This window comes from Fringilla coelebs (assembly GCF_963513975.1).
Source record: "Fringilla coelebs genome assembly, chromosome: 16".
Taxonomy (NCBI): domain Eukaryota; kingdom Metazoa; phylum Chordata; class Aves; order Passeriformes; family Fringillidae; genus Fringilla; species Fringilla coelebs.
This window is the reverse complement of record NC_140042.1, coordinates 13,708,297-13,729,258: the sequence shown is the minus strand read 5'-3', so window position 1 is coordinate 13,729,258 and position 20,962 is coordinate 13,708,297. Positions and strand designations below refer to the sequence as shown.

The window sequence follows — 20,962 nt, the reverse complement described above, 5'->3', positions numbered from 1 at the left end:
AGTGACGTCACTTCCGCCGGGCGGAGCGGGGGATGGAGGCGGAAGTGACGGCGGCGGCGGCGGCGCGGGGTGAGTGCGGAGCGGGGCGGGCGGGGGCCGGGCCGGGCCGGGGGGACCCGGGGGGTGCCCTGGGCCGCTCCCGGCGCACGATGGGCTCCTGACGCTTCGTGGGCGCGCACCGAGAGCACGGCCTTGTCCCCGGGCCGCGTCCCCGCGCTGTCATCGGGTGTTCGGGGAGCGGAGCCGGCTCCCGAAGCGTCCCCCAGCGTGGGGCTGGCAGCGGCAGCGCTGGGCCCGGTGCAGCCGCGGGGCCGGGCGGTGAGAGCCCGCGGCTGTCAGCGCTCGCTGCCCGCCCGGCGGGGTTTGCTGTCCGCCTTGAGCAGCTCCAGAAGTGCCCCCACACCACAGCGAGAAGCCTGGGGAGGAATTGAATCCTTTCTTCCAAGGCCCAGGTTGCTCCCTGTGACCCGAGCTCCTTTATCCCGCGGCTGGCGGCTCTGAGGGCTCCTGGGGAGCTGCTGACGCAGCCGCTGGGACCGCGGGGCTGGGCTTCAGTCAGAGCGAGCCCCTCACCGCTGCAGGGCCCAGCACAGTCGCGCTCCTCCTGCACGGGGTTAAAGCCCTGTTCCCCTTCCCCTCGGGAGCCCACAAGCCTGGTTTGCAGCTGTGAATTGCAGAGCTTCTTGCTGAAAGAAAAACATTGCAATGTGTTCAACTCCGACCTCATATCCAGTTTTTTCTCCTTATTTTGTAAAGCAGAAACATCTTGTGTCACAGCTGGGAGAGAGAGGGGCAGCCTGTCCTGCCGGGAGGGACTGGAGCCAGCCCTTCCATGTACCAGGGCAGGATTGGGCTGCCTGTGGAGCTCAAGGGCTCCTCAGGGATGGATGTGTGATGAGGGAGCTTTGCTCTGTTTGTGTGTGTAAGTGGCAGAAAGAAAAATTCCATTTCTGGGGAGAGAAAAGTGGTTTCTCTTGAAGGTGGCTGTGAAGGACAGCAGCATCTGGAGGAAGGCTGTTGTTTCATAGAATCATAGAATGGTTTTGGTTAGAAGGGACCATAAAGGTTATCTTGCCCCATGGGCAGGGACACCTTCTACTGGACCAGGTTGCTTCAAGCCCCATCCAACCTGGCCTTTGAACACTCCATTCACCCTGCCATAAATCTCTCCAGGCTGTGGAGGAGGCAGCATGGAATTCTGACCTGTGGAGTGAGTGCCCCACCTAGAAAAGATACTTTTTTTTTTTTTTTAATAAATCCACATGAAATGACCACATCATTTTCCAGGCTGTTTTCATGCACAGAGATCTCTCCAGAGTCCCTTGTGTGCTCAGTCTCTGGCAGTGAGGGATGCCACTGTGCTTCTGAGGCAGGAGGGGAGCCCTGTGGGTGAGGTGGGGGTGTCTGTGATTTGGGAGGTTCAAGCACCCTGCTGACAGCTGCCCTTGGAGCTGGCACAAGGGATCTGCCACAGTTGGTGAGAGGAGTGGCTTGGGTGCAGTGGAGCTTGTAAGCCCAGGGATGATAAATGGCTGGTGTTTCTTCAGCACAGTTGTTATTACTGGCCTGTCCTGTAATCAGTTCCATGCAGCTTTAATGCTGTTCTTCATCTTGGAATTTTGATCTTCCCATGGAAATAATCTTCCCTTGGAAATAAGACTGGGTTTTGTTTTGCTCTTCCCTGAACAGTTTGAGTTTCTGTATTTGAGCTCCTGTCTGTAGTGAAAACTGTCTTGGATAGGAGTTTTCTCCTATAAATGACAGATGTCAAAGGTGGTTCCCTTGCTGTGAGTGCTCTGTGGTGTGTGCTGTGTCTGCACTGGAGGGTTCAATGACATTTCAGAAGAACCTGAGGACAGCTCCAGGAGGAGAATCCCAGAATGGTTTAATTTGGAAGGGACCTTAAGGCTCATCTCATTCCACCCCTGCTGTGGGCAGGGACATCCTCCACTATCCCAGGCTGCTCCAAGCCCTGTCCAACCCAGCCTTGTACACTTCCAGGGATGGGGCAGCCACAGATTCTCTGGGAAACCTGTGCCAGGGTCACACCAGTCTCATTGGTGGGGTTTGGATTACAAGCTGTGTCCTTAGAAAGGCCCTAGGGACATGCCAGGAGCAGAGGTGTCCTGTCAGACAGGGATGGTCTCCTCAGGTCAGTGTCCCCAGCCAGCCTTTGGCCAGTCAGGAAAGAACTGTGAGCTGACCCAGCAAAATGATAAGCTTGAGTGCAGCATGCAGCCTGAGTGTCTTTGGGAGAGCAAAGCTCATTTTGGGAAATCTTACATGTTATTTCTTCTTGTCCTGATATAAGTGGGACTGCAGAAAAAGGAACAAATGACCCGAGACTGAATGTCACAGCAGGTGAGTGTGACTGAATGTCACAGCCCAGTGAGCTTTCTGCAGTGTCACAGTGTGCATGGGATCAAAACCCAGCAGTCTGCTCATGGAAAATAGCTGTGATGGGAATGTTGCATCTTATTTAGAGCAAAACCTGGCTGTTGTGTCTTTATTGATTGCAGCTTGGGGCTTCAACAATTTCTGGCTGACAGGAAGGAAACCTCTGAGGTGCTTGAAGTAACCAACTACAAAGATCCAAACCAGCCAAATGATGTGTTTGTGTTCCTAAAATGTCCAGTCAGAACCTGATTTCATCATTCTGTGGAAGACAAAAATGTCTTGAACATCAAATCTAAGTTACAGTATATTGCTAGAAATTTTCTGGGAAGAACTGGTGCCTGGTGACATTCCAGATGCTGTGGTTTGGTGTTTTATGAGTGGAAAATGAGTTAAACCTTTCCAATGCACAGATCCTTAAATGGTTTCTGTCACCAGTCTCCATCCACCTGACTGTCTGTGGTTCTCTGTGCTTGTCAGGCAGTTCTGTCTGACTGCTGCTGATGGTTGGTCCCTTGGGTTTAGCTGTGCAAGAGTTGCTGGCTTGAGGCAGATTAGATCTGTAAATCTGCACTGTGGCTTCAGGAAACAGGACAGTGGAGGTGAGTACAGCTGTGTTTGTCCTGTCCTTGTTACTGTGGTACAGGAAGGGGTGTTTGTTCCTCCTCAGCTTGGGCTGGGGACTGCTCCCAGCTTATCCCATGGCTGGGGAAAGCAGCCTTTAAAGCTGAGTCTGAGATCCTGCCTGTGCTGCCGCACTCCCTGGCCTGTGTGGGTTCTGTTTGGGTTTGTCACTTGTGTTTTCTAATTTTTTCTCATTCTACAAGGGTCTTTCTCCCATGTTTTCTCCTGTATCCTGATCTGCTGCAGGTGGTGTGTGTCACACACTGCAGCAACACAAAATCCCGTCACTGCTGCCCTGAAAGGAATGTGTTGAACTTCCCAGCTGAGTTATTTTGTGTCCTCTTCCAGCAGGAGACAAGATGTCAGCTGCTAGAGGACAGTAAAACCATCTCAGATGCAGGCTATCATTTTCTGCTTGTCTTCAATTAAACTGATTAGCAGCCCTCTTTGTTGTTGAGCTCAGGCCATTCCACATGCTGCCAGCATGTACTTTGGCAGCAGCAGGCCCTGGGATTTCCTGCATTGTTTGAGTCTTGGCCATTGACCTTCGTGGTCCTCGTTCTGGCACCGCCTCTGCTCTGGCAGGGGTGCCGAGGGCATTATTCAAACCCTGAAAGAAAAGAGAGAGAATTGCTTTAAAGGCATTGAGGGCTCTTTGTGCTCGGTGTCTCCGTGGGGTCATCACTGCAGAAAAGAGGGGAATTACTGGGGTTGTCAGGATAATTACTGCTTTTTTAGTGTTCTCATCCCAGGCTAGATGACAGTGCTGAGATTTATAGTGAGTCATAAAAATATGCCATCAGTGCTGTGTTAGGTGGTGCCCCTTTTGGACAGAGAGGGGAGAACCCTGGGTTTGGTTCCTTTTGGGAAGTCTCATGGGTGCTGGTGTGCCCTGGATCTTTCCCAGCTCTATACTGGGAGGCTGTGGAGGTTCTGCTGGTGAGGCTGGTGGGATCGTGCTGGAGCCTTGTTGCAGCCCATGCTGTGGGTGCTGGCTGTGAGAGGATCCCCCTCTCCATGCTGCTGGAGATGGGCACTCCAGGGACACATGAGCCAGCTGCCCCAGCACAGGGGAGGTCACACAACTCACTCCTGCCACTGTCCCCATCTCTGTGACCATGGCTCCTCTTGCCAGTAAATAATTTGCTCAGCCTGAGCCTGAAGTCTTGTACCTTGAACCTGCTCAAGGCCTGCTACACTAAAAGAGCAATGCTCAGCTCAGAACAGAGGCTGAAAGCACCACTTGATCTGTTGTTCCCCTTTCCATCTGGAGCCTTCCTACCCATCAGGTGCCTGCTGTTGGTCTGGGAACAGCCAGGCTCGTGTAGGTGTCCCTGGTGTGGCTGGTGGGCTGATGAGAAGGGCAGATGAAGTCCTTGGAGTAAGACCTTTGCAATAAGATGCAACTTTTGCATTATTGATTTGTTTGCATGGTGTTGTGCAGGTTGAATTAAATTATCTGGAGTGAGATCCTGTATTTGATGTAGAACAAATGCCAGAGTGCTCAAGTGGGAGTAAGTGCTTTTAAGTCCAGCAGGCTCTGAGGTTAAAGGGTTGACAGTGCCAGGCTGACCTGCTGATTCTGTGCCTCAGGATTGCCTTGCCATGGATCTGTCCCCCTGTGATTTGTACCCAGAAGAGAAGAGGCCTCTGCAGTGGGACAGGGACAGCCTGGGGAGCCACAGCTGCTTGAAGGAGCTGAGCCTCCCCAGGGTGACTCATCTTGTGTTTCACAGAACCTGTAAATGAGCTTGGGTAGAAACGTGAGACACAGTGAGCCCTGTTGCTGTTGAAATCCCATGCTCTGCACTGTTTTGGTGCTGACTTTAAGCTCTTTTCTGCTGGGGAAGTAAAGGCTGCAGTGGACAACCCAGACACGTGACTGCTGGGGCACAGTCATGGAAAATTGGCTCGGTTGTTGTGGTTATTTGCTCTGATATAACTTTTCATAACACTGTCAAGCAGCTTTTTCCAAGCCTACTGGAATGTGTTATTCTTTATTTCTTCCCTTGTGGTATTTTTTTTAAAGAAGCACTATCAGAGAATCTGTATAAACCATGGATTTTTACTGTTCTTGTGGGTAATGACTTACAGGCTCCTCTAATTGACTAGGGCTCTTTCCCCCACTTTTTATAGCAAATTAGCACAGAACCCCTCTGTTTATTGTAGTTGTAGCCCAAGGTTATGATTTATAGCAGGAGAAGCTAAAATAGCAGTTGTTAACTCTTCCAGTCTGATGAAATCAGATTTGCCTGATTTTAGTCTCAACTCCTGCCTTGTTTTTTCTCTGGGGAGGGAAGTCATCACTCCTTGGCCTTCTGCAGGGCTGGGGGTGCTGAACTTAGCTGGTGGTTTCTCATGTAAGCAGGAGTTGAAGAGCTTTGGTTTGCTCCTATACAGAATACTCTGATGTTTGTTTCTCTCTCTCCTGGGGAAGCTCAAGTGCACATTACAGTGGAGAACAGCCTTATGTTGGGATATAAAGGTCACAAGTGTTTCCTTTCACCTCTCCAGCTGGGAGCCAGGCTGACAAACACGGGAGGTGGCAACAAGTCTTTGCAACAAAAGGAGCTTTTGGGGTGTTTTTCTTGAGGGAGACCTGCAGACCAGTCAGTCCTTTCTGTGTGGGGTCTGTAGCCTTCTTTGTCCAGCTCTAGCAGAGCTGATTTCCTCCTCTGGGGAAGAATTGGTGCTGTTCCTGCATTCCATGAACTCTGTGTGGGAGACCTCCAGCACCAGATTGTGTTGTATCTAGTTCTGTGACAGTACACTGCTTTTCTCACCTCCCATTAAATGTTTCCAGTGTGACTATCAGGTATAACAGAATATTTTAATAGGTGTTTTTAAAATATATTTCAAAATGTATTTTAACTTCTTTTTTCATTGTTGCAGGTGAAGGAGGAGAAGGGTGTGTGAACACCGATGAATGAGCTGTGATGGATAACAAGGACTCAGAAGCTGAGATCCACCCTCTGAAGACCGAGGATGTAAAAGCTCAGGAGAACCATGAGCACTACGTGGAGAGGAGGATTGTCAAGTCCTCGGGGCTGTCCCGGCTGTCCCGCTGGCGCACTGCTGCCTTCTTCATCTCCCTCTTCCTCTGCCTGATCATTGTGTTTGCTTTCTCCTTCATCATTCCCTGTCCAGAGAGGCCAGTTTCAGAAAGAACATGGTTCCAGTACTTCAACAACACAGGTGAGCTTGCTGTAGCAGGATAAATACTTACCTAAGAGTCCTTTTCCTTTCTGTGCCACGGATTTGGGTTGTGGGGCTCTACCTAAGCACAGCATGGAGCCAGACCTGCAGGGATGCAGCCCTTGGGAGCCAGAGCTGTGAATACCTGACCTGGATAAGCAATGGCCCATCATAATTGGAGTGGCCTTCCAGGAGGTGTTTACAGGATCTAGTGGAGAAATTAGATTCTGCAATGAAGTGGTAACAAGGTAGCAGGCTGGCCTCAATCACAAAAAAAAAAAAAAAAAGAAAAGAAAGGATATCTGGGAATAAACCTCTGTTGGAGCTTGCTCTTTAAAATGTTCTTTTGGAGTTCGAGCTGAGGTTGGAGGCAATTAGGCATTTTTTCCTCTGTCACTTTGACTTTCTCCCTTTTCCCCAAGGCCAACAGGAAGGGAAGAAGAATAATTCCGTCTTGTTTTTTTAATAAATTGCTCTGTAGTTATTATAGCTATTTTTATTCTGGTTGCTTTAGTTGGCTCTTCAGCCTGGGTCCTGCTCCCCAGTGGCTCTGCAGTCGTTTCTGGGAGAGCTTTTCTTTAATCTTGTGTGCAGTAGGTTGTGCTGGATGTGCTGTAAATGCAGAGATAGTGCTCACAGCAGGGACTGAGCTGCGTGTGGTGCTGCAGACACCCCAGGTGCTGCTACTCTGAGCTTAGGAAAGCTGCTTTTAGCTGATAGAAATATGGAGTATGTGGGTTTTGTGGGGCTTGGGTAGGGCTTCTTTATACTTTGAGAATAGCAGCTGCACTCCAAGATCACAGTTGTTCTTTGTTCAGCATAGTTCAAATTCTGGCTGCTTGCCTCTTAAAAAAGACATCCTCTGGGGAATAGCAAATTGAAAAAATTGTTTGGCACTAACTTCCTGTCCTTGGTACTTGTGTACGTGATTTTTTTTTAATATAAAAGCCAATTTGTCCTGATGTTACACTGTCCAGGATGGAGGCAGTGAGTAGGTCTCTAGGAATTTGTGTTTTGCTCCAACTTTCTCTGCTGTGGGCTAAGGAAATCCTCACCAGAGCCTGGCTTGTGTTCTCTTGCAGTGCCCTACCCATTCCTTGCTATAGATGATGTGAGTGAAGACAAAGTACAAGATGTGCTCTTTGCTTTCAAATCCAGCTACAGCAGCAGATTCAACATGTCCTGTCTGGATGAAGGTACCTGATCCAAAACCAGCTTCTAGTAAGGGCTGTCCTTTCTCTTCCAGTTCCAGCCAGTGACTGGGAGAGAAAGCTGGGTGGGGAGAGGAGCTGGGTGAGTCCCAGCTCCTGGGTGGTACAGGGCAGCAAAGGTGGGTGCAGGGGCAGCTCCCTCTGATCCCTCTTGTCCCCAGGGCTGCCGTCTCCCTGTGCCTTCATCGCTGCAGTGTCTGGCAGGAATGGCAGCGTGCTCTGGGAGAGCCCAGCTGCAGAGGACGTGCAGTGGCTGCAGTGTGGCATCCAGCAGCTGGGCGCGGCAGCGACCCCGGGCTGCCTCGTGGTGGGGAAGCCACTGTCCCTTAGAGCAGTCAGCCTGAACACAGGTGAGTGCCTGCAGAGCCCTGCTGCCACACTGGGGATGGGCCACTTGTTTTCCTCACCTGGTGGCCTCCAGGGAGGATGTCAGTGTGACGTGAACAATGGGCACTGGGTATTTATTGTCTTGGAAGCCTTGCCAGAGCTGCTTGCTGGGCGTTGAGGAGCGCGTGCTCTCAGCCTTGCTGTTCCAAAGGTTTGGTGGGGGTTTGTGCCAGCCACTGTTTCGTAAGACCAGTGTTCCAAGAGCTTTTGAAATAGGAGGAGCAGTCACTAGCTGTGTTGCCTTATACTCCCCAGGGTTAGACACAAACCTGCACCTGCAACGTTTCCCAGTTATTTGTCTGTGTGTGCCAGGAGTGCCTGCTGTGGCAGGAGGAGTGGGAGTTCCAGGCATTTATGATTTTAAAGTTGTCAAGGAGAGCACTTAGGATAAGTGCTTGCCAGTCTGTTTCAGTAGTCTACAATTCTGCCTAGTTCCTCTGGAAAGATTTCTTCCTTTCTAAACTTAGAGATGGAGAAATTCATCATCATCATCTTGCCTGACGTGGGTGGGGGTAGGGAGTGCCTGTACTACTTTAGGAACAGTGATCATCTGCTGCACCTTGAACCCTCCTTGCTGGTGAAGCCTGAAATACATTTCCATTTTGGAGGTCACTGTTTCAAAGGTCTAAACAGTATCTCCCTAGGATCCCATCCTTTGTATCTGGTATTAAACCCCTCACACCCCGTTTTCCAAAAATTGGAAAAAAGAAATAGCAAGAGGTACAGCTCTGAGGAATCTGAGGAAAATCAGGTGTAGCTTTTAATTTCTAATGTATGGATGGAAGTGTAGATACACAGAGCTAGAAAGTTTCTGTACCAGCAGAGACCTCTTATCACCATTTCCCTTATGTGTAGGCTTTAGCACAGGTTATTTTTAGACTATTAATGAAGTAGGTACTTTCAGGTCAAAGTGTAGAAAGTTGGCTGTAGAGCCAAAGTCTTGTAACTAAAGACAGCCATAAAGGCAAGCGTGGAGAGAAGGAGCCAGGCTAAGCTACAGGTCACAGCAATATGGGAAGAAAACATTCCATAGATAACTTCAAAGCAAGAGAGGAAAAAATGCATCAGATAGAAAAGCGAGTAACCCAGGAGTTTATGTATTTAATGCCTTTTTGCTATTAAGTAGGTTAAAAATGGTTTCTGAGCTTAGCTGACTGGGGGTTAGGAGGGCAGAGCAGAATAAAATGTATTTAAATAGGCTAAATGTATTCAAAGAGGCAAAGTCTAACTTACATCACAGTGTGCTAAAAACAGTAGCCAGCGAAATCTTTAGCTGTTAATGATTCATCATCATGGAGGATTTGGTGAGATTCCAGGGCTCTCAGGCTGTCTAGCCCCTGCCTGTAGGAAGATTGAAGGAGAGATAGGCAGATTATCATCTGAATGTGTCTGATGTGGTTTTGATCTTTAAATGCTGATAAAGTTAGTGGTTTTTTTATCAGTTGAAGTTGTGTTAAGTCCTGCTTTCTTCATTGCCACAAGGAGTGACCAGAGTGGGCAGGAAGGGGAGTGTAGGAGTGCATGCTCCTGTTTGTGTGGGACATCTAACATTCCTGCATGTTTATCTTACCAGCAAACTGGGACACATAGGAGCTTAAGATTAACTGTTCCAGGTCAAAGCAAAAGTCTTTGTAGCTGTGCATTATTCCATCTCTGCCATAGCCTGAGGCAGAGTCTCAAGAAAGAGGACAGGAGTAAGAATTTTGTTGCACCTTCTCTCTTCATCTGATCCTCCAGCAGCCTGAGCAGTGAGCCCTGTGGGTGGTTCTGGTCTCCTGAGGGTTTGGGCAGAAAGGGCACCATGATGATCAGATGATGGAACTGCTTCTGAGAAATCACTAAATAAATAAACCAGAACTCCAACCTGGAGAACATCTGACAGGGAGAAAACTCTCTGTGTCCTCTGGGTCTGCTTGAAGTGAGAGCTGAGCTCAGTCTTCTGAGTTCTGATTTTATTATTCCTTCCAGACCAGAAGAATCCAGCCCTTTCACCCAGGTTAGATTTGCAGTCTAGGCATTTGCCTGATTTCCATCTTGGCTCCTCTTGCTGTGACCCCGGGCTCTGAGGAAGCGCCGTGGCACTGCAGATGTCAGACATGACAGTCCCATCTCCTGCTGATGGAGCAGGAGAGAGCTGCTTTCTGTGCTCTCTCTGGGCTGGGTTACAGCATGGAAAACTTCTCAAGTGCTTGGTGTTTCTATTAACTCAGACTGTTCTTTTAAGAGAATAAGATATTTTCTCCCCAGCTCTGTCAGCTGTCTAACCACCAAAGATTAGAGCCTGGAAAATTAGAGCCTAGAAATTCACTGACAAGTGAATTTCATTAGCCTGGTCTCACTCTTGTACCTTTGGACAGTCCTGAAGCTAGAATGTGGTAATTTAAAACTTCTCTTCTTCCTCTGCCTGCTTATTTTCTTCGAAGGCAAAATTCTTTGCCTTCCCATGATTTCCTACGGAAATTAGGAAATCTGCTCTCTTCACTTCACATCTGTTGTCATAGTAACAAATCCAAGTGGTTTTTTCAGCTTTGCAGTAAAAGCTTTGGAGCAATTCTACTAGAAATACAGCCTGCCTTAAATTATTGCAGACAGCATCAAGTAGTAATTCCTTGGCTTTCAGTCCAGCTGCCTTCCTGACAAAGAGCAGATGATTACTTTGCATTCCTGAAATGATAATTGCTGTGTGTGATGCTGGGTAAAGGGGAGGGTAAACATTTGCCCTGGGAGCACCTAATCAGACATTGAAGTGTTCATTAGAAAGAAAAACCCCCAGCAGTGTCCTCCCTGCCAGATTCCACTGCAAATTCCACTGGTCAGTGACTGGAAAGTGGCCCACAGCTGTGGACAATGGATGGATAGAGCCACTCAACTGGTCTGGAGCTGTTGAAGAGAAACCAACACCAGCCACCCCCCTGTTTTTTTAAAAAGTAGATATTTGTTACCTCAGTTTACAAATAAGTTTGGGGTGTGTGTTTTCTTCAAACAAGGGAGAGGTGGGATATGGCCTGAGCTGTGGCTTGTCATGTCAGTGGGGAAACATCTGCAGGAACAAGTTGCAGCAAAAAAGGTTCTGCCAGGAGTTGCAGCAGCACTGGTCAGAATTCAGCTGCTTTATGGTCTCAGAATGTCTGTGCAGATTTAAGTGCACAGCAGCAGGGATTTAGATCACAGCAAAGGCTTCTCCATGCCATGAACATGCTGGGAAGCTTGTTAACCAAAGGCACAAGGGAAGCAAGCTGTTCTTTGTGCCAGGGTGTTTGGGTGCATTCCTGCAGGCAGCTGGATTGCTTTCCAGCGTAAGATGAAACCGTGGATACCGGGATTCATTGGGAATGCAGAAAAGCAAGGAAGCACCCCATGATCAGCATAAATGTGGCTGGTTTGTGCTGCTGATGGGCTGGAGCAGGAGCAGTAATAACCTTTCAGCCTAAGATGCCTTTTAATGACTGTTTCCCACTGTGTTCCAGGGGAAGTTCTGTGGAGGCAACCCCGTGACTTTGGAGCTAATTATACTGTGCTGACTCCTTTATCAGTGATTCCAGATGTGGATAATGATGGAGTTCAGGACCTGATAATCTTTATTACTAAAGAAGGCCAGGTATGTCATCCTGAAGCTCTGATAAGCCCAGTGGCTGCCACAGAGGATGGCAGGAATGCTGTTTATTTCCACCTTGTAGTCTCAGAGGAAGTGTCCAGAGGCCTCTGGTTTCTGTGGGTTTGGGGTGGGTTCTTTCCCACCCTCCAGAGATGTACTCCCAAATCAGCACAAGTGTTTTATGGTTAAAAAAAATGAAATAAATCAAAGAGCTGGGCAGTAATCTCTCCCCCTTTTCAGTGTGCTCTCCTCACTGCATGTTCCTGTGCTGTCTGGGGAGTGAGCTGGGGCAAGATGAGCTTGCAGTTTTCTGCTTCTCTGCTTAGAGAAGTGGAAGTGAACAAACCCTGACAGCTTTGGCTCTTAGATCAAAGCACAGCTGACAGTCAGTGCTTTTGTACCAGCACTGCCCTTTTCTGATCCCTTCCCTCTCTCTGCCTGTGGTCTGCTTTGCACTGCTCTTCCCAGTGTCACTGTGCTGGTTAATTCTGATCTGAATTCATTTAGTGAAACAGCTGCTGGTCATGTTATCTCCCTCCAAATATTGCTTCTCCCATTTCTGAGAGGGGGAATTTCATGTAGCTAGAACAGGTTTTCTGCTAAAACATCTACATCCATGATGGAGTGGCACAGCATTGTCTGCATGCTCAGTCTGTCCTGTTCAAAGCACACAAGTTACAGCTCCCTCTGGGTCTGATGGGAGCAGTGGGAGCCCCATGTCCTCATACCAGAGCCATGGAATCATTAAGGTTGGAAAAGACCTCTGAGATCATTGAGTCCAACCTGTGACTGATCCTTGCCTTGTCACCGGCCCAGAGCACTGAGTGCCACCTCCAGGCTTTCCTGGGACACCTCCCACAATGGTGACTCCACCACCTCACTGGGCTGCCTTTTCCAATGTTTAACAACCCTTTCTGGGAAGAAATTCCTCCTGGTGTCCAACCTGAACCTCCCCTGGCACAGCTTGAGGCCATTTCACTTGTCCTGTCCCTGTTCCCTGGGAGCAGAGCCTGACTCCCACCCAGTTCCCCCTCCTGTCAGGGAGTTAGGGAGAGTGAGAAGGTCCCCACTGAGCCTCCTTTTCTCCAGGCTGAGCCCCCCACAGCTCCCTCAGTTCCACTTCAGAGGACATGTGCTCCAGACCCTTCCCCAGCTCTGTTCCCTTCCCTGGACCTGCTCCAGCACCTCAGTGTCCTTCTGGAATTGAGTGGCCCAGAACTGGACACAGCAGTTGAGGTATGGCCTCCCCAATGCCCAGTACCAGGGCAGAAGCATTTCCTTGGCCCTGCTGGCCCCACTGTGGCTGGTACAAGCCAGGTGCCATTGGCCTTCTTGGCCAATGTCTTCCATAAGAAAATAGGGTTTTGCTGTCCAAGGCATTGTTGTTGCCAGAAATTCTGTCTTCTCCACCTCCTACAGTTCCCTCTGTTTTCTTTCCTCCTTGCTTTTGCTATCCCAGTTATCTCAAGACTTTTGTTTTTTTAATCTTAGGCAGCCAAGAAAAGTTTGAATGTAGCCTCTGTTCTGCAAGACTGCCTTTTGATCTGTTTTCCATTTTAGCTCTCTTGCTATCTTGGTATGAAATCCCTTCCTCCCTCTGGATTTGGCAAGCACTTTCCCAACTTAAGGAAAAGTATGTTCTCTTTTGAGAATCACGCAAATGTAGGAGCTGGAGTGGAGCTCTGCAGCTTGGAAAGGGCTGGTCAGAATGGAGATTCAGCACTCAAGTAGAGGAGCTTTGTTGCTATTAAGGGCTACAGTTGAAAGGATAGAGATCTGAACAGTCTGTGGAAGTGTCTGTGTGCAGGGGGTTAGATGGCAGCATTTCCAGAGAGTTCCATTGACCCCTACCTGCTCCAAGCTTCAGCACAAACACATCCCGGAAAATGTGATGGTTTTTGGGATCCATCTCCTGTGGCAACACAGAGGGGCTGGCAGTGCAGTGAGGAAAATGTTGTGTTTCTCACTCCCTGTGTAAATAAATTCCCCTGGCTGTCACTGTCCCAGGGCAGCCACTGGAGCAGTAAAGGTGCAGCTATCTACCAGAGCTGGTGTGTGTCTCCTCCCAGTGCGGGAGGCTGGGAATAGCTGGTGGATGTGTTGTTTTCCCTCTCCAGCTGTGTTCTCATTCTCCCCTTTTCACCTGCCAGACTCTCCAGATTTCCTTTGTATTTCCTTTGCTTTCCAGTCCCTCCCTCTCAAGGTAGAGGGAAGGTTCCTGCCTGACTCAGCATCTCTGATGGATGCTGTTTCTACTGGTCAGATGTTTCATTTGTCCCTAAAGTCCATTGCACTCCCCATACTCTGACTGTTGCTCAGACATTTCAATCTGATCCTGACTTTAACCTTTGTTCTCCTGGGTGAAATGTTTTTAGTGGATTTTGTTACTCTGCACAAAGAATAGAAAGAAACCTATCAGCTCTTTTATCTTCTTGGACTCACATGAGCCTAAGGAGGAGTAGATTAGGGCACTTCAAACATTTAGCAGAGCTGCCATGTGAAGCCAAGTTTCCCATGTCCATATGCTGCATTGTTGCTGGCATTAGGTCATCTCCATCTTAGGCTTGCAGGGATCTTTGCTGTCCTTACAGAGCTGGGGCTGCTGTTCCACAGTCTCAGTCTGTAAGGAGAGTGGGTGACAGGGGTAGCAAATTCTCAGAGCAGGTGGCTGTTCTGCAAGTGGTTTTCAAACTTCCAGAAGAATTCAGAGCAGAGGTGTCACCAAACTCAGGCCCACTCCTCCAAAACCAGGGAGAGACTTCCCATCCAAGCCTGTGCTGCTCCCATTCAGTTGCTGTTTGGTACCAGCTTTAACCTTGTTGGTTGTTGTCTGTAAACCCCTCCCTGTGTAGGTGAAGGTCTTCATCTATTCAGGAAAAACTGGCCAGCAGATCGGCTCCACGGGCAACCTGAGGACGGATGGCATCGCTCGCTACGTCAGGCTGCAGCTGCACTCCTCCTCCTACTTCCTTTTCTACACAGGTACAGCTCTGCTTGGGAACTCAGTCTGAAAGAGTGATTGTAGCTGAGATCAGGGTTAGTAAACATCATCTGACAGTGTGTTTTGCATTCTTACAAGCTGTGTGGAGCTTTCACCTAGTCAGAGAGCTGTTCGGGGCCAAGAGAAGGGGGGGGGGGTTCTGCTTAAACTGCAGTTTGTTATGTACTGTAGTGATTTTATTTAACAAATGTCAAGCATGAAAGGATTAGGCAGTCATTTATAGCAAATGATTACTGTGGAACACTTGGATTATGAACAGATAAAATGTTAAAAGCATTCAATAGCAGGCTTGAGGCTCAAAATACCACTACAACCCTATGATGCAAGCCCTAAAAATATAGTTGATTTGACAGATCTGGAAAATCGTAGAGTTCAGAGCAAGGGCAGGATAACTTATCTCTCTCATTCTTGTCTTTTTTTTTTTTTCCCCCACAGAGAAGTCTATCTATGCATACTCCCTGGGAGATCTGTGCAGTACAGTAGTTGGGGTGCAAGTTAAGCTTCCCAGCTTCCAGCCGGATTCTCATTTGGAGAAGAACATTGACCGTGCCACACACCTCTTATCCCTTCTCAGGTGTGAGGCTATGTCTTGGAGACTGGTGGAGTGGGGGGGCTGGTGTTCCTGACAGGATGGCCTGGTGGGACTTTGTTTACTCCTAGCTATGTGGATTTTGGACTAGGAGCACATCCAAAGTTCAGGACCAGGGTTGGTGTTAATGGCTTCATCAGGGATTCACAGAAAAGCAGGGAAAGCACGTTGACGTTTCCTATTTGGATTTAGTGTCCAAACCTCACAGTAAAACCATCCATGGCCTAAAAAGCTTAATCATTTCTCTGTCCTTGTTCAGATTTGCAGACATTCGCTACCTGGCAAAAGTTCCTAGGAACTCACGGGACAACATCCTGGTTGTGGACTCAGAGATGGCTACACTGATCAGCACAAAAGATCTCCACACTGTGTGGACCCTCAATGTGTCCCGTGTTTTGAGGTAGTGTTCTCACTGTGGGCTAGATGTGGCATTTCCAGCAACAGCAATGTCCTGGCAGATGCAATTCTTTTTTTGCCTGGGTCATATCTTGATCTTGCTTATTGTGTTGTGGCCCCTCAAATGCTGGGAGCTGCTGCAGGATAGAGGAGCTCAGTCAGAGCTTTCCTTCTTCATTTTGTGCCTGCTGTGATGTGGCTGGGTTCAGAGCTGGGGTGGTACCAGGCCAACCCAGTGTTGTGGCAGTCAAGTCTCTTGCCAGGGCAGGTGTGGGAGGATAGAGGCAACTGGGAAAGCAAAGTGTGCCCAACCATCAGGGTGGGTTCAGGTCTGTCCCTGCTCTTTCTCTCCCTCAGTGAGCCTCTGCTTGGTTACTACAAACCTGATGGCCGTGGTATTGTCCTGGAGAGTGAAATTGGATCCAACAGGAAGAAGGTTTGAAATTTCTTCCTTTTAACTTCCCATTTCTCTGTATTTCACAGCTCAAGCAGGAATTGAGCCAAGGACAGTTGGTGGGATGTGTTCCCCCTGGCTGATTTTAGGAAGCTTTAAGCTGTGAAAGGATCTCTTTCAACAGGTTATTGAAGCCAGCTCAGGCACTTTAATTCTCTTCTCAGCAAGAGGCTTCAATGACAGAACTTTGAGCCCCTTGAAGTAGCTGCACACTTGTGATTTTACTCTAACGTGGCCAACCCCAGGTCTCACATCTCTGTGATGCTCTGCTTCAAATATTTCCTCATCTTCCCATGTGTCACATACTTCTTCCCATAGACAGTGTGAGGAGAGACAGCTGGCCTGACTTCTCTGTCATGGCTTCTGAGCTGCCTTTGTCGTCAGTTCCTTTTCTTTCTTCCCTGCTAGGTTATGATTGTTGAGAGTGAATCTGGAGCAATCCAGTGGGAGCTGAAGCTGAACTCGGGACCAGGGAGCCCTGGCCCAGCCACCCTTCCCACTGCAGATCACCGCTCTGCCTTCCTCATGTGGGGAGACTACCAGGAGCCAGGCAATGAGACAGTGAGTGCTGCTGCTGAGGGCTGCTCTTCTCCAGGCTTTGGGCCAGAACTGGGTGGAGTTATCCCCTTGTCAGTGTTGGTATTCCCATCCGTCTGTGCCACTGACCCTGCAGCCTCATGCACTGGGTGTGAGGTCTGTGTCCACAGCCGTGTCCCTGCAGGTGGTGGTGGCACTGGCAGCTTTTGTCATCCTCAGCCTGGTAATGTAGAGAAAATGAAATTGGTGGCTCTGTGAGCAAAGTCACTGCCCTGCCTTGGTGTGGCACTGTCTGTGAGGTGGGAGGCTTCTGGCCTGGCACCTCTGGAGTTGCTGCTGTTTTCCTGGGAGCCTCCCATAGCAGCATTGCAGGCAGTGATCTCTGTGGCCACGTGAATATCCTCTCAGTGCCCCAGGCAGCCTCAGGCAGCCTCGGTGCACAGCTCAGCTGCTTGCAGAGCGCTCGGGGCAGTGACAGGCAGCACTGGTGGCAGTTTGTGTCTCAGAGGTGGCTGAAGCACCAGCTGAACTTCCTCTGCTTTCCTTACTCGCTCTCCCAGTCCTGAGGCAAAAATCTGTCTCCTGCCTGCAGCAGACAGGCCAGCTATTTGCAGGAAGCTTGGGATGGGAAGGAGAGCAGTAAGCAAAATCCCAGCACTTGTCCTAATGGCATTGGTCAGACTGAGCTGGGCTGACACAGACAAGTGTCTGGCTGGGTGTATCCTGTCCAGTGTGAGTAATAGCTGAGCCTGGTGCTGCTGTTGTCTCTGGGATAATGTGTGGGTCTGTGTCCTGATAGTGTCCTGTTGGTTGCAGAGACCCAGAGCTCCTCTGCAGAAGCTGTACCTTTTCCACCCTTCCTACACTAATGTCGTGTTGGAGCTCCGCAACAGCACCGACCAAATCATTGCGTTCACTGGTGAGTCCTCTCCTTGCAGCCCTCCAGTGAGGAGCTGCAGGAGGACACTGGTCCCTCCTGGTCCCTCCTGGTCCCTCCTGGTCCCTGTGGGGGTGGTGGGTGTGGTGGCCTGTCCAGCACACGAGGCTGAGGCTGGATTTCCATGTGCTCCGTGTTGCAGCGGCGCTGTTTGAGCGGAGCCGTCACGCCTGCTACGTGCTGCTGCGGGGCCCCCAGCCCGGGGAGGGGCCAGGCCCCGTGTCCCTGATGAAGAGGAAGCTGAAGGAGGATGTGGCAGTGAGCAGGGTGGTCTGGCTGCGCCGCACGCCCGGGGACGAGGAGCAGTACGTCCGGGACCGCCTCTACAGGATGCGATTCCAGAGCCGAGATTGAGCTGAACGGGGAATGGGAGAGGCTGCCCTGCTCTGCAGCCATGCTCTCAACAAGCCCAGAGCCTGGAGTCCCATGGGAAGCTGCCTTTCTTCATCCACAAACCAAAGTGTGGCTGGCAGGGAAGCATCCCCAGTGCCTAGGGACACCCAGGCTGTGGGGGCAGCTGCCAGAGTGTCCGTCCTCAGAGCTGATGGGACTTCAGTGCTTGGCCACCACTGAAGTGTCATCAGCTCAGGGAGGAGGGCTTTCCCCTCCATCCCTCTGTGCCTGCAGAACTGTGCTGACTCAGGAGTGTGTCCGGAGGAAAACATGGCTTTGCTGAGGTGCCAGAATTGATTTCTGGGATGCCTGAGAAGTGGAGTTGGATGTCTGGGAAGTGGAGTTTGCTGTGTGGTGTTAGATTTCCTTTCTGAGTCAGCTCTCCTGGCTGGGGAGAGGTGCTTGGCTGCAAGTTGATTTGCAATTACCCTCTCCTGGATTTGGGCCATGCTTCAGTAGGTGGGGGGGAATGTATGGTGACCCCAGCCATGGCTGTGGTGTGTCTGGTGTCACTTGGGCCAGCAAAGCACAGGTTAAAGTGTCATTCTACTTAGCAAATGGCCTTTTCTCCCAAGAACAGCCCCGTGTGTCCTGCTCTGCAATCACCAGCCTGCCTGTGTCTGTGTCCTCTGCTGCTTCTTTCCCAGCCAGGCTGTGCAGTTTTGGTGGCACTGAGAGGGAGCTGGTCTCCCGCCTGATGGATGGATCAATGTTCCTCACTTCCCTCAGCCTGCTTGTACGTGGTGAGAGATCCACCCTCAGCCCAGGCTGGCCGGTCCCTGGAGGTACCACCACCACCTCTCCAGGTTTAAGGAACCATTGGATCTGGCTTGAGTAGAATTGCACTTTAACCTTTTCTGGGAGCTGGGATTGCTGCTCTAGGAAGCCCTGTACCCAAGTGGCAGTGCCAGCACCCTGCTCATTCACCTTGCAGCTGCAGAGGAGCCTTCTCCAAGCACTGTCCCTGCTGCCAGGAGGTGGGCAGGAGCTCTGTGCTGCCTCCCTGCCCTGGGAATTGAAGTGATGCTGGGTGAGGATACTCAAGCACTCTCCTCTCTGCCCAGCCTGGTACCCTGAGGGGATGGGACAGGTTGCTGTGTGAAGACGAAATGTTTCTCCTGGAGATCTGTGTAGCACCGTGAGGTGTTTGCTCTGCCCTGTCCTGATGGGTGCCAGTGCAGGCTGTAGAAACAAGGTGCAGAGCCTTGAAAACAGTTTGAACCAGCTGCTCAGTCCTGAAAATAAAAATAGGCCTAAAAATAACCTCTCTCAGGCTCTGCATTGCTGGAGGGGGTTTGGCCAGTGCCTCCCTCCCTTGCTTAGTCTGACACTGGGGGATGTGTAGAAACACTGTAGGATGCGAATGTGCAGCATCAGGCATCAGCTCTTCCCTTCAGCCCCTGCTGGGCCCGAATGTGCCGCTGGGCAGCTGCTGTCCCCAGCTCACACCACAGCCCCAGCCCTCCCAGGCTGGCAGCACAGGGAGCTGGGCTGCCTGGACACCTCCTGCTTCCAGCCCTGTGTCCCTCTGCCCCATATCCTGGGCAGCCAAGAGAGCCAGCCCTGGGGTGTCTGGCTGTGCAGGAAGCCAGGGATGCTCTCTGCAGAGTGCTCCATAACCTTCAGGGCACCCTGGGCTCAAAATGATGGGGTTGCCCCTCTGCCTCTCTAACCAGCTGTTTTCTGAGGGAGTCCAGGACTGCAGGGAGGTTCCTTAGCTGTGTCCCCCAGCTTGGGTTTCCTCTCTGCTCAGCGCCTTAGGCCTGACAGCCCCCCAGGTCTCTGTGCCAGTGTTGCAGCCATAAGAGGGCTGGATTGGGGCTGCCCTTCAGCCAGCTGGGGCAGGGCACCCCCAGGCTTGCACTGTAGCCCAGCCTAAGTGCTGGGTGTGGATTGTTTCCTGCTGAGATTCCCCTGGCCAGGAGCAAGGGGAATGCCTGGGCTGTGTTCTCATCACACTCTCCCTTCTCAGATCCCTACCCAGACCTGACCTTCCCATAGGCACACTGAATGTTCCTTGAGGTGAGCTGGATTTTCAGCTTGGAGGAGCTTTCCTGGCTTTAAGTTGTCCAGTAATGTTTCTGGACAGTTTGGAAATGCAGATTTCGCTGTGGCAGCTCAATTAAACGCATCAGTGCCAAACCAGCACCTTCTTAACAAAACCAGTCTGTTTCCAGCTTGTTTCCTGTGTAATTGTTTTCTTGCAGTATTTGATGAATGACTTTGTGCCTTGATTCAATAACTCAGCTGGGTGGCAATGGCTATATCACTGTGTTATGTGTTAGTGTGGTTTTTAACACTGAGACTGTTTGGTTTGGTTCTTTAACTTATTGCAGATTGTGCCGTACAGGACTTGCTCTAACCAGAATGGTTTCAATAAATCCTCTTTTGCATTGTTTGTAAATGGTGCCCTTCTTTGATGTTGGAGGTTACACAAGATTCTGAGATTTTTTGTCAGCCCTTTGAGTGATCTCCTCAAGGCAGAGCCCCCCTCCCTGGGAGGGATCCAGGAGTCCTGGTGATGCTTTGATGGCTGAGGTGCTGCCTGCTGCCCTGTCCTGCTGCGGGCAGGTGATGGACCAGGAAAAGGGAGAAGGCAGCGTGTGGAGAGAGGCTGGAGTTAGATAACGAGGCTGGGCCAGCCCGTCCCTGCCCCCCCCCCCGGGGCTCTGTGACCTGGTTTTACACCCCAGATTCCCTCTGCAGTCCATCAGCATGAAAATCTCATGCCGGGGTTTGGATTTGGATCAAGTCGGAGGGAGACGCGTGGCGGGCGCTGTCTCCTGGAGCGCGGGGCCATCTGTCACTGCCCGGCGCTGCCCAAGCTCCGTCCTGTGACCCAGGCTCCAGCAGCTTCCCCTGCCCCGGGGGCCTCTGTCTGCCCTGCAGGGAGCTGAGAACGCCCCTCACTCTGTGCCAGGCTCTGCGGCAGGGCAGGATCATCCCCAGCATCCCGACCTCCCGTTTTTGTTAGCCAGGATACAGGATGGCACCTCCTTGTCCGTTTGGGGCTGGAGCTGTGCCCAGCTCTGCTGTGTGGGTACGTGTGGAGCAGGCTGGGCTCCAGGGCTGAGCACTGCTGGGCATCAGCCCCCCTCTGCTTTATGTAACCACCAGCGATAATCCTCTGCAGCTGGGGCTGTGCTCCAGGGAAGGGAATAATCCTGCCGTGCGATCCTCAGCCTTGCTCAGATTAACAGCCCATGGACAGGAGAGTGGCTCAGCTGCCAGCCCTGCTCCCGGTGCCCC

The 20,962-nt window shown here is 50.6% G+C and overlaps 1 protein-coding gene across 3 annotated transcripts; it reads left to right on the top strand.

The window, feature by feature from the left end:
• Positions 1–34: 34 nt before the first annotated feature.
• FAM234A (family with sequence similarity 234 member A) lies at positions 35–20,093 on the top strand. Of its 3 annotated transcripts, none has more exons than XM_084216346.1 (12): positions 35–69; positions 5,911–6,213; positions 7,296–7,409; positions 7,586–7,774; positions 11,279–11,409; positions 14,259–14,388; positions 14,843–14,981; positions 15,256–15,396; positions 15,750–15,828; positions 16,255–16,407; positions 17,200–17,302; positions 17,463–20,093. In XM_084216346.1, the coding sequence occupies exons 2-12, from the start codon at positions 5,955–5,957 to the stop codon at positions 17,672–17,674; spliced, it is 1,650 nt and encodes a 549-aa protein (XP_084072472.1). In that variant the 5' UTR covers positions 35–69; positions 5,911–5,954; the 3' UTR covers positions 17,675–20,093. The 3 variants fall into 3 exon arrangements, with proteins under 3 accessions (XP_084072472.1, XP_084072474.1, XP_084072473.1); XM_084216348.1 differs by lacking the exon at positions 35–69 and adding an exon at positions 5,555–5,647; XM_084216347.1 differs by lacking the exon at positions 35–69 and adding an exon at positions 5,749–5,833.
• Positions 20,094–20,962: the final 869 nt, after the last annotated feature.